Below are 16,862 nucleotides of genomic sequence, written 5' to 3'. Positions count from 1 at the left end.
CCTATGCAAAAAGGTCGAGTAGACATGAGATAAGGCCGTCCCGAGCTATGTTGGCAAATCTGCAATGGAACTTGCAGAATATTTCAAAATATACCACTTGTATATATTGATTGGAGAATGGGGAACCATGCGGTATTTCCTGGCCGCGACAACCTCTATGCTAGAACTTGATCAATGACACTTGCCCGGCAGCGCTGACCATGTACATTACAACGTGACTAAATTATTCAACTGTTCCAGTATGAATGACCATGGCTGTTCACATTGGTTGTTACCTACTAATCGGTCATGAATTCTTTATTCCAAGCAGAAGACAAGTTGTGACAAAGCATGGTTGTGTTAATGGCGAATGACAAAAGATAGGCTGAGGGTAACCTTCCAATATCATATAATCATGGCCTCTCCTGTTCTTCCAGACCTCACCAATAGACACCCGGTGCTAATATCATAATATGATCCAATGATGCAGAAAAAATTAAGGGGATTCTGCAGATTAGAAATCAAATATTGCTTGCACTTCAGACCAACAGAAGTTGGATCGATATAATTTCCTATCAGTATTCATGTGGAGCTTGGCGATTCATCGCGGATGTGCTGATTTCTATCGTCTCATCTCCACCATGTCACCACCAGACTCCACTCCACGTCTGAGTGGCGTTCTTGTGGAGACACTCACGTAGACGGATCCAGATGAGCCCGATATTTTATCCTTTGTTAACGCCCCCCTTCTTTAAACATACGAAAATTGGGTGGTTAGAATCTGTCAACAGATTGTCAGATCAGTTGGTAAGCCAGACTTGTTCAGACTCACTGGAACCAAGACGTCTTTAAAGGCTAACATTCTACATGTTCGATGTATTCTCTTGTGTGACAGGTACATAGAGCTGAGCACCAACGAGACATTATCAGCTCTATAAACAATATTGAGTGATTGTTATGAAGTAGGAGGAAACCAGAAACCCCGTTCGCCCTCTCTATCACATGAGTGTAGCGGGAGCGTCCAGGAATCGAACCCGGGACCTCAGAGGTGACAGATGCGGATGTTTCCACATGCACTACTCCGACAGCTCCATCACGCAAGAGGAATTGTGCCTCAGATTCCACATTAGCAACTATCGCTATTCGATTTACGCCTTTCAATACAGTCCCTCTTGCCAGATAAAAAATCACCGCAGCCTCAGAGCCAATATACCAGTGCTCTTTGTAAAAGAGAACCCCATTAACTCTTGCTAACAGAGGTTCCTGTATACCCAGTTTTTCTTCAGATCAATACACATCTATCAGTATGCCGCCCTTCTGGTTAATAAAAAGCATGAGAACGATTCTTTGCTTGGGGCAATGGCTGATTATGCAAACATAGTCAGCGATGTAATGGCATTAGCTTGATTAGCTCAATTGTTTGCGCGATGAATAGCTGCTATTGACTGAGATGAATGATTTAGCTCAAGGTATCATACATACATCAAGAGCATTGCACTCGCTTGCAAGTCACTAATCTATGTTCCTTGAGTTGAAGTGGCCACAGTCATGGTCACAAGTGACCATGGTACAACATTCACTGTTACTTCATGATCGATCGAGTGGTCGAGCTCCAAGCTCGTCAGCACAGCGGGCTTGCCGTCCAAGACTGCTACTCAGTGCCTCACAGTGATGAAATATCACATCAGGACAGCTAGTCATTATGTCCTGGTCATCAACTCTCAGGTTTAATCCTATTTACGTCATATTGTCCCATTACCGGCATCAGACTGCCAATACTCATAATACAATCGTGTTGATCTGCTCATAAAATCCCATCATTAGGTATTTTATGTTGCAGGTTTATTATCCGGTATTTGGTTAGGATTGGAGATCATTCTGTTTGGAGGTGTTGGAAATCTGGTATAGTGATGGTGTGTGCTGAAGGAACACACTGTATCAACCGGCCAGTTGAGACACAGGAACAAAGTCACATCAGTTGGGAATCATATAAAGTTACAAAGTCCACACCCTGAATTGGTCGCCGAAATTGTGCTCACTGAGAGTATAATAAATGAGAATGATGTCAGGGCGAGCACATATTTGAGGTGGACTTCACATCAATATCAATTTGTCCCTGTGTGTTTAGTCTCTCCAGCTAATACAGCCATCTGCACTGCAAGCCAAGATAGCAACCAACCAATCTGATTTCAGCACACACCAGCGAGATCGCTACAAGTGAGCGCGATAAAGCTATCGATGTCTGACAATCGATGTCTGATCCTATCTGAACTGTCAGTCAGAAATCATTTCGGTCTGTCTGAGATTTGTTCAGAAAGGTCACGGGCTTAACTTGCCGAGTACATGTATATAGGTTGCTTGATCTCAGTTTGGTGCAATGTAGCCTACATGATGTATGTTTTCATGGTTATCGAGGAGCTCCGCGGGACACCCAGACAATGGTCCTACTATTCTATTTGGCAGATAAATCAGATGTACTCCAGTGAAGGTATCTCATTGGTCCTCCCAGCTGACTCTAGTGACTGTCATCATCGTGCCGATACGTTATGCAGCTCTGCCTGGTGATATATTCAGGTGACATCAGGACAGCTGCCGCTGGGGAAGCGCATCGTTCTATAGACTGAGAGGTTTTAGAGTCAGGTGACCTGATGTCATCACATATCTTCGTCTTCCTCCTTACTACACACACTTGTTCATTCTACCAGACGTGTTGAAAATCTCAACACCTCCACGAGTCCCTTGCTGAGCTGGTCAGCCACAGGGAAGGACATATGAAGGGGATGCGTACATGCATCTGCGGGGTGAAGTTGCCACAACCTTCTCGTCAATTCTACAGGACCCGTAGAAACTCATTGGATTAACCTGGATATGTCCCGCTTTCATTAGCTGATCTCTCGCAGCACACCCTTTGAAAACTGATGTCAATCACTCTCATAACAGATTGCCATTATTTAATTAGGCGGGATTAGATTGACTGTTGATATGCGAGCGCTGTATGGGCTATGATGATCACGGCCTGATAGGTTTTAATGATTGAGACGGCGGGATTCCACCACTGACTGATGTCAGTGATGAGGAGAACTGCATGTGTCCATTTTGGATCGTTGGCGCCATATCTTGATGACGGTGTTCATTGTTGTGGTTTGTAATTGGTGTAAACGTTAAAATCTCACCTTAAGTTTCGTTTGATCTATGATGACAATTTCCGATGTCGTTGCTGAACCAGACTCGTAACAGACATTTCTTTACCGGTTGGTTGGTTATAGAGAGAAACACCAAAGTGTATAGATTACTCCAAGCACCGATTTTCATACAAATGTTACAAGGTTTGGAACTCTGTTCAAAGTATTACATCTTTACCGTGTCTTGCTAAAAAGGAATTGTGGAGTTTGATTAGTACCATGATACCCTCATTTCCAACAAATTTTGAGGGAACTTCCGATATAGATTAATTTTCAGTTCTGTTGCACATCCAAGCTTTGTGTGTATAACATGGAGAATAGCTAGACCAAGACTAGTCTTTATAAATTCTTGATAACACTAACTGAAACGACAGAGAGGTGGTTGAAAAATCAATCTAAAAAATTGCTTTAAAACTAGAGCTTTTGGCGATATCTCAACATTTTGAGTTTTTCTCACTGGATAATGAAATTCCTTCCTCATCCTACGCAGAAATCAAATTTCAGGAACTTGCCTGTTTAGAATCTTTCTCAGCACACCATGAGAGAAGAAGAAGAGTTTCTGGTGGGAAGTTCATCATGGCGTTATTGAAATATTGCGTGCATCGTGGCTCTCCGCAGTTTTGATGGCTCTGCTCAGCGGATACGATTTGCCGGCTTTGATCCTTCAAGTGATGCGTTGTCGTTGATAATTGTGTTAAGTTGTGCCAACATCTGACGAGCATGCGAGTTATCAATCTTAATAGCACCTTTTGACTTGCGAGTGAGTGACTTTTGGTAGCTCTTGGACTCTTAAGGAGTTGCAAAGAGGAGAAAATATGGCATGTTAGTATTGTTTGGGATATTTTGGGAAACCTGTTGGTTTGTGTTTATAGTCTCTTTACATGGACTCCAGCAGTGCGCTACCCGATGAATCTGTCCATCAATCAAATGGGAGAAACGGTAGAATGTTCATCCAAGTATGCAGTTATCTTTTCCACTACCGCTAAAAGATATACTACATCACCAATCCAGATGACTGCATTAGATTTGAGAGTTTTTTTCTGTTCGTGGCTTGCACGGATCAACCCTCGATGGCAAACACACATAAAAAGGACAATGTAAACTATGATTGTGATGATGTGTTGCGGTGTATTTTGCCTCAAGATTACGAGATTAGGTTGCATGAGGATATGACAACTTCAACGTTGATGTAATGTTGAATCTATGTTGACAGCTGTCACCATCTAACTTATAATGGTGAACACCAGAAACACCATTCAAAATCGTTTCAGTGGGTTAAACGTGAAACATGATTGACCTGACGCAAAATGACTTCGGGTCATCTAATTTTGCACCATGTCCTCATGACCCTCGACACTGATAGATTGCATGTTGAACCTACTTAACCTGATTAGCAGAGAATCAATCCTGTCTTCATAAACATCAACTAAACAGATAATGAATAAACAGAATTGATAATGAATTAGTGACATCAAAGATATATAAGCGAGCCTTATTTTTGCTGACATTCAAATGAATCCCTGTCCTCGCGGCTTTTCAACCCAGCCCCACGCAGACTGATTTCGCGCTTGCTGATCTCGAAAACACAACCTATCCATTAAGTTTATCGCTGCATCACATTGATTGGTTATTTCAAATGTTGGGGATTATACGGGTTGGATATCAGGAAATCTTGTGTGATGGCCAAGTGGAATATGCTAGCTGATGTATTGGCAAATGTCTCAGTAAATGGGTTGCAAGATATTTGTGTTCAAGGGATTTTGAAATGTTGTTGGTTGGTGTAGGCAAAGTCTTGATAAATGGGTTTCTAGCTACTGGTGTTAGGAAGGGGTTTAGGGTTGTTATTGGCTGATGACCTTCTATGCAAGGACTGGCAGAACAAGACCTCCTTCAGTTCCACCATACCCACTTCTTGGGCTTACAACAGATTCACAGATTCACGTACATATACTCCTGGAGTTCCAGGCAGTTATCAATAAGAAAGACGTGTCATTGGACCTCTTATGATTTATCATTTGAATATTCCCTTACTAGGATTTCATGAAACACTAGCGTGCCACTTTCTTGTAAAGATCGTCTTCAAAAGACATGGATATTTTTCAAACTGTGTTATTTGACATGCAATATCAAAGGCAAGAGTCGACCATCAGTTTGATCAATACTCTGTCAGACTGATGCATTCGTGGCTAGACAAGTCCTGGTGACATAATAAGTATATTTGATCTTTCATCCAAAGATATATAAAACTCCCAGATATCACAGTTATAGTCGATGTTGGATGTAACTTGTCTTGGTATAAACCAGTAGAAGTCCGAGAGTAGTGCAGTATGAGGTAGTTATGCAAATTACATTCCCAAAGAGACATCCGTAGACTTCTTAATTTGCATGCCTAATTGGCCTTGGGGGTAGTTTACAAGTGTAATGTCTAATAAAACCCAGAGATAGTGGCATGATGATCAAGACTGGTTTGATGAATGATCAAGATGATTTGATGTTCATGCTAGTAGAGGCAAGATTTGAATTATCAATCCTTCACGTCGCTATAGCTATACTTCTTAGCAATTTCAAGGTTACACTCGTCAGTAGCTATACCCTGACTGCATTGTCAGGGCATGTTCGAACTCTGATAACCCAAGGACTGCATAATAGGTCAACATTAGCCACGCTTGTCTACTTTATTCTACTTCAATATCGTTGTTCCGTCTCCCACATCTCGCCATCTCCTTCTGACATTCCTTTATTGGCGCATGTTATTTCTCACTTAATTACCTTCGATTCATAACAACGTGGCAATAAGCTGGCAGCACGATCTCACGTGTTCTCATCTGACTTGCGTTATACATTTGCTGAAAGAAAACAGCGAGACAAATCCAATTCAGAAACTGGTTAAATCTTTTGATGAAAGACTTCTTGAACAGGAGTTTAGGAATCTACTCGGTTTGGTTTGGCAACAGGGATGCTGTAGCCTAACCAGACTGGTTACTCTAAGCTGTAGCTTGTCACGTGTCTGTCGCAAGTCGCCGCGAGCGGAATGTAAACCAGATGCAACAATACTACTGCTGGTCGTGGGGACCTTAAGATTCCGCCATTCCTGAATTCACTCATGTGTGCAGCTTACTCTGTTGCCTTTCCATGAAATTGTTTCTTCTTCTCTTCCAGGTCTGACTTCTATGACCACGCCCATGTATATAGCAGAGGCCGCACCGTCACATATCAGAGGCCGCCTCGTCTCATGTAACGTGGCGATGATTGCATGTGGACAGTTTGTCGCTAATGTCGTGGATGGAATATTTAGTTTTAACGAAAATGGCTGGAGGTAAGTACACAACACCCCAATCAAATTTCCTCCTATTTGTTTTGTGTTTCTGTATTGAGTTCATCAACATGATAGTCACTTTCCGACCCTTTTCCTCAAGCGATTCAAGCACTCTCAACTCATCCTTTCATTCGCCAGACATCTGATTGAAGAGGCCATTTAGTGACATGACTAGCACCTGCCACTGTTCCAGACAGTCTTGTCATCTCCCTGCTCACCTGCCAATAATGGAGCTCTGTCATTAATGATGGCAGTATTGGCATTTCTGATGGAGCAGGTGCGGCCCCAGTACGGTTGTCATTGATGAAAACTGCTTTGGGACAAGCTGATGTCTGGTCTGCATGACAAGCTATCCTAATCATGGAGGTTGCTAGACCAGTATGTTTGCCATTGATGAGAACCGCTTTAAGCTGATGCTGGTCTGCATAGCAAACTGTCCTAGTCGCGGAGGTTGCTGCACCAGTGCGATGGTCATTGATGAGGACTTCCCTGTGACAGGCAAGCGAAGGTCTTTATGGCAAGCCGCCATGGTACCGTTGACGTGGCTTGCCTCATAAAGTCTGATCTGCAGTTTCGAACTATTCGTCCTCCAATTTCTTATTGCCAGCAACGGAACTGTTGGCACTCCCATAGCTGTTCTGGTGACATGGTTTAAGGGCAGATGGCCGACCACCCTCTCGACAGTTCTGTGACTGTTTCTCTACACCTCTTCCCACTACATCCCTGGAAGAAGAGCTTCGGAAAGTTGACGTGAAGAGGTAGATGTCAGTTCAAGTGGATGTATAATGTGATGAGTTCTCTTTAGTCACAGTATTTAAAGGTTATCGGCCTGCATTTCATCATTTCATTTCTCTTTTCATGATGAGATAGTTTTGTCATGCGCTGTAGGCAGAAAATTTGTTGAGATGTTGTGGACTGAATAACATATTTCACTTGAACGAAGACCGCGTTGCTAGCTTCCCTGCATGGTTATTGAAATCTTTTCTTTCACCCAGCCCTCATGCATGGATGCAACAATTCATTGCCAAATGAAATGTTGACCGTTTTCACCTCCCTCGCCTCGATATAGGGGATCTTTGCAAATAATTGACTCGCCCCAACTGTCAAGAAAGGCAAGCGAGTCAAACTCGTTTCTCCGAATTCACCCAAACATTGCTCTTCCTGCCAATTGAGTTGCGCCACCTTGGAGATATGGTGAGAAATGACATGTAACTTCAAACCGATATCAATAAACTTCCCTATTAACTTATGCTGATTTCCCCTGTTCTGGACACGCTCAGAGGCTGACCATATTAGACCCAGCTTTCGCCCAGGGATTGGGCAATTTAAATGAGACAAGGCGACTGATGAAGTCAGGGTTTGACCGACCTCTAGGGCGCCATCTTGGAAAACCAGACTTGGCAAAAGACAACAGTACATGTCATGGTCATACAGATCGACAGGGCCAATGATCTATGATGGTTAGAAAACTGTGTCTGGAATATCGACGACCCGAGCAGTTCTGAGTGATTCCTTGGATCGATGTCGTTTCCCTGTACCTCGCACTTGTAATCTCAGTGCTGAGAGTTTGATTGGAGGAACCACAGGTGTGGCTGGCATGATGAGATGCCATCGACAAAGATGACCTTCATTATGAGAAACGATTGATTAACCTATGGGGCTTTGGAAATTCTTCATTCGCTTTGAACCCTTTGACCCTTTAAGGCCGGAGATACCTTAACCAACAAATTCTCACTGTTATTTGTCGGAAGTGGCGCTACCGGAGCTCTTCAATCCCATGATGCCACTGCGTGTGAAGAGAATCGTCAAGTCAGTAATGGTACGGCGTGTAACGCATGCTCATCTAGTGAACCAGGCATTAATTTGATCCATAGGTACAGCGGCGTAATCAATAGCATTTCTCAACTAGTTTCGATCAATCATTGACAGACAACAGACGCTGGCGGAATTTCCATATCACCCCGTCAACGGAGCAAGGATGGCGGCGAAAAAAGTATTGGGCGTGTTCTGGATTCTTTATGCGATGGTGAGGTAGAGTTGTGCGGAGTTATGGCTAAGTGGTTCCCAGGGAATTGATCAGAAATATGCGCCGAGCGTTGTTGTTAAAGCATCTGTCTCATAGAAATATTTCAATCAACGCAAGATCACAAATCATGCTTATGAGATGTGGGATTTGCAATTCTACACTGGAGAGCGGGCTCAAGCTCCACCAGGCCGTGGGGAATTCGAGTTTCACCTAGCAGGTCACTTTTCAAGCTGTGTCATTCATCATGTCATGATGCAGGAGGGTGGTCTTCAAACATATCTGGTGTTGGAAACATTGTCTGATTTACCCTTTAATCCATACTTGGTTTAAGTCATCTAAAACTGATGCTGGAGTGAATCAATGATGTTTACTCCTCCAACATCCGGTGCCAGGCATCAATATGTGGGTGCAAGTGCAGCCATCGTTTACTCATCACATGAGAATTACAACGAGACACTAAATCAAACCTTGCTTATTACAGCTCTTAATTTGCTCTTAAAATTGGAGTGGGCAAGGACAAGTAACAAATGTTCATCTCTATCTGGCCTAAAGGAGTGCTGCAGTTCAATTGGTATCAATGATACTATTAGTAGCTGACATCCGCAATCTTTTATTACCATCAACAAGTGCTGCCTGATTGATCGGCCATGACCAGTCAATGAGTGCGTGGTTAGCTTTGATCTCGTCTTCTCTCATTGAACTGTTTGTTCTTTTATCGTATTGCCATATTGATCAAGGGTGATCAGGTATTCCGAGAAGGAGGGATGGTTATATTGTAGAAAAAACAGTCTGAAAATATATAATTAGAATGGATATTGTATATTCTTGGAATACAGATGGGCAAGACCCACTACATTGGTCGTTATAGATCCACCTTTTGACTTCAAGAATCTCTTTAACAACTGGAAACCAAACATGAAACAGCTACCCCAGTCTTGTACAGAGGAGTTTATTTATGCTGACTCATCATGAACTTCTCCCATCACCCCCTCGTCCCCCGCGCCCCTCATATCTTACAATAACCATAGCTTGTGGGTTTACCTCACTCTGAGTGACATCACTTGTCTCCGGCCCATTCCTCTTTAACACACTAGTATTAGGGGAATGTGGCAGATGGAAGAATCGTCAACAATTCTTGCAAGAGGGGAGCGGTCGGTGGGCGGGAAAAAATCGGATTCACGCAATTCCACTATTCTATATCAGGAATGCCATGTTCTTCAAATCAAATGCTATATGCAAATGGAGGAACTAAACCACTTACTGTAACACAGGAAAGAAATTGAGAAGATGACCCACTTGGTTTCTTTACGTTCTTCTTCTCATTCAGTGACATCCTCATTGGTTTTCTCTCGAATTTACGAAGAGCTTTTCTCTCTAGGGGGACAGATGACTATTTGTTAACATTCCATCCAAGGTCCTCGCTGCTATCGAATTTTCAAAAACCAATGCTGGCAATATTTGAATAGTGTCAGGGAGGATGTAATGTAATCAGAAACATGTTGATAATGTTGAACGTGCAGAGGCTAGCTCATTACCGTAAATCAACATACTTCATTTAACACTTATGTTTACTGCCTTCATGCATGTTGAAGCTGGATTACTTTCACTTTCACGATGCTTTTGTCAGAAATTTGAGTTAAGGTTCTTTACATTCGATGCTGTGTACTTTTGGTAGTGGAACTTATACGACTGTCACTATCATAACTCTCCGCAGTGGCTCTGTGGGGTATCAAGGAGGTGCTGATACAGTGCTCGCTTGAGCTGGACCTGTGAATGACATGTGATGACCAGACTAGAGTCTTAACCCAAAACTGAGAGGTACCTTGTATGCCAAAACACTGCATTCTTGACAAGATCACTTCTCTGCCATGAGGATTTCTGACAAAGAACATACAATTTGATTAACACATTTTCAATTTATACTGCCGATCATTTTGAAGACGGACTTTCCCCCAAACAACATTCCTGTTTCCATTCCTGTTTCTTGCTCACATTGATCCCCAACAATGAATTTGAATTTCAGATTCCACAAAGGCATCGTGAATCAAATTTCCCCCAGTGGGATATTGAGATTTCCTCTGATCCTGGATGGGAAATTCAATGAAATTGCTGGCCTGTTTGTTATCTTGAATAGGAATGAACTCGTCCATCAAATCTAATAGATTCTTTTGTATATTGGGGACTTGATCTTTACATTCAGCGGTTGATTCTCTTCTTTCAGTGGTTGCAGACTTAGCTTGGAGTTATTTTAGATTGAAGAATGTAACAGAGAAATAGTATGAACTTTAAAATGAAAGAAACAAGCTACTATTTCTAAGATTTTTGTATATCATAGATACTAGAGGCCATTCTACAAGCGTGGGCAGCCTCTGGAGAAGCTGCTATCACCATTATATACATGCCCACGGTGAATGACCATCAACCTGCAGATCTATAAACCATTGGTTGTCACATAACGAAGAGTCAACCTAGAGACAAAATGGTTACGAAGGACCCACACAGTTTTTCTCCTTGCCAAATCCAGCTCAAGATTAGTCCGTCGTCTAAGGCTCGGGACTAAGTAGGTTTCGGATGGTGAGATGACATAAGATTCGATGAGCGTGCAATCCTTGGTGAATCACATCCATTCAGTATCGATTGTCAACAGGTTATCTTACCAATACCGACGTCACCAGAATGGCTTTCCTGGAAATCGTCATTCCCACGCGTATTTATCGAGAGTTTTGTCATTTTTGCCGCCAGCGCAAGTTTAGTCATCAGTGATTGGTCAGACTTGCAGATAGCTATTGATCTCTTGGTGGTCCATTGCTGTAGCTATTGTTGTGTAAACTGAACAGGCAAATACTCAGATGATTGATGTTCCAACCTATAACATTCTGGTGTTAACTGTGTCTGGCTTTGCATAATTCTGGGGCGGCCCATTCGACCAAGCACTTATAGCCATTACACAGGTTCTTTGCCTTTGATAGTGTTGAAGAAAGAGACATTTCTTGGCATATGAAGAAACCCTTGGGATTGGTGTTTTCTTGACTTCTTGTTCAAAACTTCAGTAGTTGAGGGTCAGTTTGAGTTCACAGCATTGAAAGTGATTGGTGAGAGCCACCAGTTGTTGACACTGCTAGGGTAAACACCTCTGTGATGAATGGTGCAATAGCTTTCCCATATTAGGCAACAAGTTAGCAAGTCTGGCCTTTCTGATGTCTGGCTTCCCTGGTGGTGGTGGTCAGTGAAGCGCTCCTCTTCGAGCACCATTTTCCATAAAAGACCCTTTTATGAGTCCTAGTGGATCGGTAACTGTACTCTGTGGTGTAACAACTGCATGATCGTCGTAATTGTACTGAACATTTGAAGGCACATTGTAATGAAAGCAATGATGGCCATGCTGTGCCTAGAAATGTAACGAAATGGCTGCAACATTTCAGACTGGAGCGATTCGGAACTTTGAATAGCTACACGATTGGGTGCTAAATCATGTGATCAGGCTAGCGATTATAGCTATCTTCATAATGGAGTGTTTGCTTTGCAAGAAGTATTCAAAGATTTAATGGCTTTCATTAACATTTGCCCCTGAAACTGATGATCCTGGCTGAGCGGTGTGTTGTGTGCATTGAGTTCAACAATTCTGCCAAGAATCATTCCAAGAGGGTGGTACTCCTCTTCTTCCTTATTGCCTTTGACTACCAGTCGCTTGCCGCTCAGTACAGCCAGGCACATCAACAGTACTTGCCGATGATCGTTGGCCAGGCAGGAGGAGTTCATTTCAAAGCGACTCATCTTTGTCCCTGAGATAAGGTCTTTTACCTGCCTTGGCGTTGGTACAAAAAATCTTTGTCGTACCTCTCATTCAAAGGCTGTGCCAGTCGAAGTACTTGCCCAGGGTCACAAATTGCGTGTCCAAGTCCGGTGTCCAACTCATGATGTTCGGGTCATGAGACCAACACCAGTCTATACATCACCAACGGCGATAGGCTCTGGTAGTTGAGTCCATCAGTGGGCTCTCGTAAAAAACGATTAGAGCTTGAAATTGGTTTGTAAATACGAAGCGAATCCAGCTTTCGAATTCGCCAGTTTGAAGCTCTATATAGGCTATGCTTGATTGATGTGAACCAGTAGTCGCCTGCCAGACATCAATGTCGAAGAAGATGTATTATTCATATTGGGATCGTATCGATGACATCGCCGCGCTTAATAATTCATATTCAAACACTGTTGGCACTGATTCGATTGATGGTTGTCACCTTGCGATCACTTTGCACCTTGGGACATGTGAGTGCGTTGTGTTGAGAGAATGAAAATTGCTCCAGACTGGCAAGGCTCTGAAATCGCAACGTCCCCTCAGGATGCCTTCTTTACCCTTCTGGTGTTTTCCCTATCACGGCCACCATGTACTAAACGATAGCATTGGTGAAAGTCGTGAACAATCCTGATGATAATGATTGCCACGAGAGTCTTCACGTCACAACCATTGTCATAGCAATGCGAATAGGAAGATCATTTTATGCAGTTTCACCCAACGGTGGGACAAACTGGGGAGATGCAATCGTCAGCCACTTGTTGCTAGCTGTTCATCAAAAGAACCAACTGTCGTGAAGTATGACTAAATCCGTCCCATGGTTCACTTGCCAAATATGTAATCAATTGAGTAAGCATCGCTTGGATGTATGATTCACAAGACTAAGAGGGTCAAACAGACCAGAAAATGCAATATAGGAGTCCAGTAAAGACATCTAATCAGTGAATCACAACTTTTAGGGCCATGGGGCGAGAAATTTGATGACCCATCACAAGATATTGAATAACCTGAGTCACGGTTCAAATCCTGCTGAAAACCAACACCGAGATGGTGTTATTCTTAATTTATTCTGAAAACCCTTTGAACAATTTACAATAACGCGTTCCTGATACTTGGTGAAATATGTTTGAATCGCTGCAACAGAAAGTGAGGTGGTTGCAGTGAGAGTGGACAGAGTGTAATAGCCATTGATCAGCCGTGCGTGGGCGGGTTCTGACACAAATCAAGCAAACCATAATCACTGCCGGAAATAGAAAGCAGCATTTGGAAGTGATGGCTATATTGACCAAATCTGGGTATGTGTGTATCTGGGCTTTCAGTTTCCCACGGCGATATACCTACTTCATATATCAGTCATTCAATTACATGCAATCTAAGTATTTTTTCATGCATGAATGTTGTTCCCTGTCTTATTCTGAGGTGAGCAAGAAGCTCTTGGGGGGGGGGGGGGGGTGTTTCAAGGACGAGCAACATAAGATACTTGACATTCAAACTGTTATCAAGAACAGGAATCAAAATTAACTGGCACGTATGTGTAGTAGAACAACCAAAAACCTAACCCACCGCAAGTGTCAGACGAAACATTCACGTGCTGCAGAGCCGCTTAGCTCATCCAATGAAGTGAGCCAATCAGGCGTGAACGGAACTAACATCGCGGTGACTGATGAATCACCGCTCGTCTGTAAGGGATCAAAGGCGATGCTGGAATCTTTATACAGTCTCGCCATATCTGGACAGAGAACCGATGTGGACAAGTTTCTGTTAGAGAAGTTAGAGATTTGTAAACAGTTGCTTTGGTCGTGAACTCCAAATACATTGTCATGTGAGCGAGAGTAACTCTTTCCCTCTCTATGGCAAGTCGTGTTATGGCTTAACCATGTCACCTGTTACTTCGAACCTATAACCCCCTGAATATCGCTTGGAGCCTTTAATGCGATTACCGATAAAACAAGTGCAGCACCAGTCACTCGCTATAAGCAGATTATGTTCTAATGATTTTGGATTGAACGCAAAGACCTTAACCGATAGTAAGCTTTAGTCGATTGGTGCCAAGTTATACGAAACATTCTCAGAATCACGCAATCAATATGTAGCAAATTGCATTCACATGTAAATGTCTGTGTTTTATTCATTAAGCATGCACTCATTGATTTGTACTGATGAAATAACTCAAGCATGACCAGTATGTTGTGCGCATTTCAAGCTATTTGGAATGCTTAGTTTTACATACACATGTATTAGGACTTCTTTGTTCTCTATTTGTAGCCGAAATCACCATCAATTGGCCTTGTCATTATGCCTGCTGTCTTCTATTTGACATATAGGTTCCAACTCTTTCCAAAATTTCTACCACAAATAGCCCATCGTTCCCATGGCCCGTTCTCACTGGCTCCCTGACTAATATGAGTATCTGCAATCTCATCAGGTCTGGTTGTACTTGTGGCAGTATCTGCAATCTAGTCAGGTCTGGTTGTACTTGTGGCAGTATCTGCAATCTCATCAGGTCTGGTTGTACTTGTGGCAGTATCTGCAATCTCATCAGGTCTGGTTGTACTTGTGGCAGCATCTGCAATCTCATCAGGTCTGGTTGTACTTGTGGCAGTATCTGCAATCTCATCAGGTCTGGTTGTACTTGTGGCAGTATCTGCAATCTCATCAGGTCTGGTTGTACTTGTGGCAGTATCTGCAATCTCATCAGGTCTAGTTGTACTTGTGGCAGTATCTGCAATCTCGTCAGGTCTGGTTGTACTTGTGACAGCATCTGCAATCTCATCAGGTCTGGTTGTGACAGCATATGCTGTATTATCAGGTCTGGTTGTGGCAGCATGTTATGGTATGGTTGTTGCAGTATCTGCTGACTCTTCAGGTCTGGTGTTCTGATTTCATGCAATCCCTTTATGAAAATGATCAGGTATTCACCATGTGAAAATGAGACACATTTTGCTAAGGGTGAAGACAAGGTCCACCCTGTGGAAACATGGTGCACTGCGTTGGGAGAGGACACATCCAGAGCAGACAGAGTACGCATAGTGAAGGGCATGGCACATCCAGCAAAGACTTTGTACACTCTCTGGCAACATGGCGAGCTAAGAAGGGGAGGGCACATCCAGAAGAGATAGGCCTATGCTGCACTACTGTCTCATTGACCGAAAGTCATTTCTGCAGGTAACAATATAGAGCGACGGTAAAAATAAACAGGCCCGTTGGGGTGGAAAACAGAAATGTCCTCGTATTCATTCACTTTCGCTCTGATGTCTTGTCGTGGCTATAGCTGGCAGGTGCTGCCATCTGAGCTAAGAGAATGGAACTACGCGATTACTGAAAATTAAAAATTACCAATCATAGGGTGGAATCTTTCCCCCTTTTTAGGGGGAAAACGGGGGACGAGTTATTCCATGAACCCCAAACATGGTACTGACGACCGTCGCCGGTCACAGCTTTTCTTTGTTCCACTCTATAATCCTTCCCAGACTCTTATATGCAGTGCAAATTCTCGCGGCATTACTCCCATGGGTTGACCTCGCTACGTTTCAGCTACGTAATTGTCTATGCTGACCTATAACTGTCTATGCTGCCACCTATTTTTGTATGTGTTGTATTTGTATATACACGTACATGTAATGTACTGCCATACTGTCTTATCCTTTGATAGTTGTGCAATAAATTGAATTGAATTGAATTGAATTGAATATAACTAGTAGGCTGGGCAGACGTGACTACATGACGTGAGCTTTATGACGGCCTTGTCGGCACCGCCAGCTGCAGAAAATAAAACTGAACGCCTGGCAGAATCTGCACAGTTTAATATGTCAGACTCAGTGCACATAAAATAGTCCAGCTCGACTTATGGAGAGCTGCTGCTTGACGGAAATTGCTGTCGGGAAGAAGTGGTTGAATAATCGCTGTCTCCATAATGTTAGGACTTGAGTGATACATGTATTGATAATGAGGTTTCTTGCCAAGACTCGATCAGATTGAGCATGATTGAGGAATACAGAAAGTCAGATAGTTGTCCTTGCTGCACTGATGGTGCACTAGTGGTTACAATACTCAATAGGTTAGAACAAAATGAATTTAACCCTGATGCAAGGATGTTACCAAAAATAAGATAAAGTCAGAGAGTGAAAAGGATCAGTATGAACTAAGCATCTTCTGCAAACGATATCAATGAGCTGCATCTAACCAAAGTTACCAAATCCGATATTGTTTCTATGGCACGTTTTCTTCCCTAACGCGACAGTTAGCCAGCTCGTTTTCTGTCGAAACACCTCCTAGCCATGCTATTAGCCACACTGATAGGAAACTACCCCGGGGCAATTTGAGGAGGATCTGTGTTGGTGTTCCATGAATCCTAATGAGTTGTGTGTGGATGAGAGCTCAGGCGTTCTCGTTTGCCATAAAAAGTACCATTGCTTTCTACTCTTCAAGTTGTCAGAATGGTGTTCAGGATGATCGCCAGACTTTTATTTCTGCACTTCACGATTGGCTGGTTGTACATCAGGAAAAATTGTTCCACCACACAGTATTTGTCTTCAGACAGAGCAACACGCCTGATATGTCAGAATG

At 42.9% G+C, this 16,862-nt stretch overlaps 1 protein-coding gene across 1 annotated transcript in view; it reads left to right on the top strand.

Annotated features, from left to right (window-relative positions):
• Window positions 1-16,862, top strand: part of LOC135491071 (proton myo-inositol cotransporter-like) — a 29,504-nt gene that overhangs the window by 6,095 nt on the left and 6,547 nt on the right. The window contains exon 2 of the mRNA XM_064776717.1: window positions 6,321-6,477. Coding sequence (XP_064632787.1) covers window positions 6,321-6,477 — 157 coding nt within the window. The remainder of the gene's footprint in view (window positions 1-6,320; window positions 6,478-16,862) is intronic.

The sequence above is a fragment of the Lineus longissimus genome, chromosome 7, assembly GCF_910592395.1.
Source record: "Lineus longissimus chromosome 7, tnLinLong1.2, whole genome shotgun sequence".
In the NCBI taxonomy this organism is placed as follows: domain Eukaryota; kingdom Metazoa; phylum Nemertea; class Pilidiophora; order Heteronemertea; family Lineidae; genus Lineus; species Lineus longissimus.
This window is presented reverse-complemented; position numbering and strand designations above follow the sequence as displayed.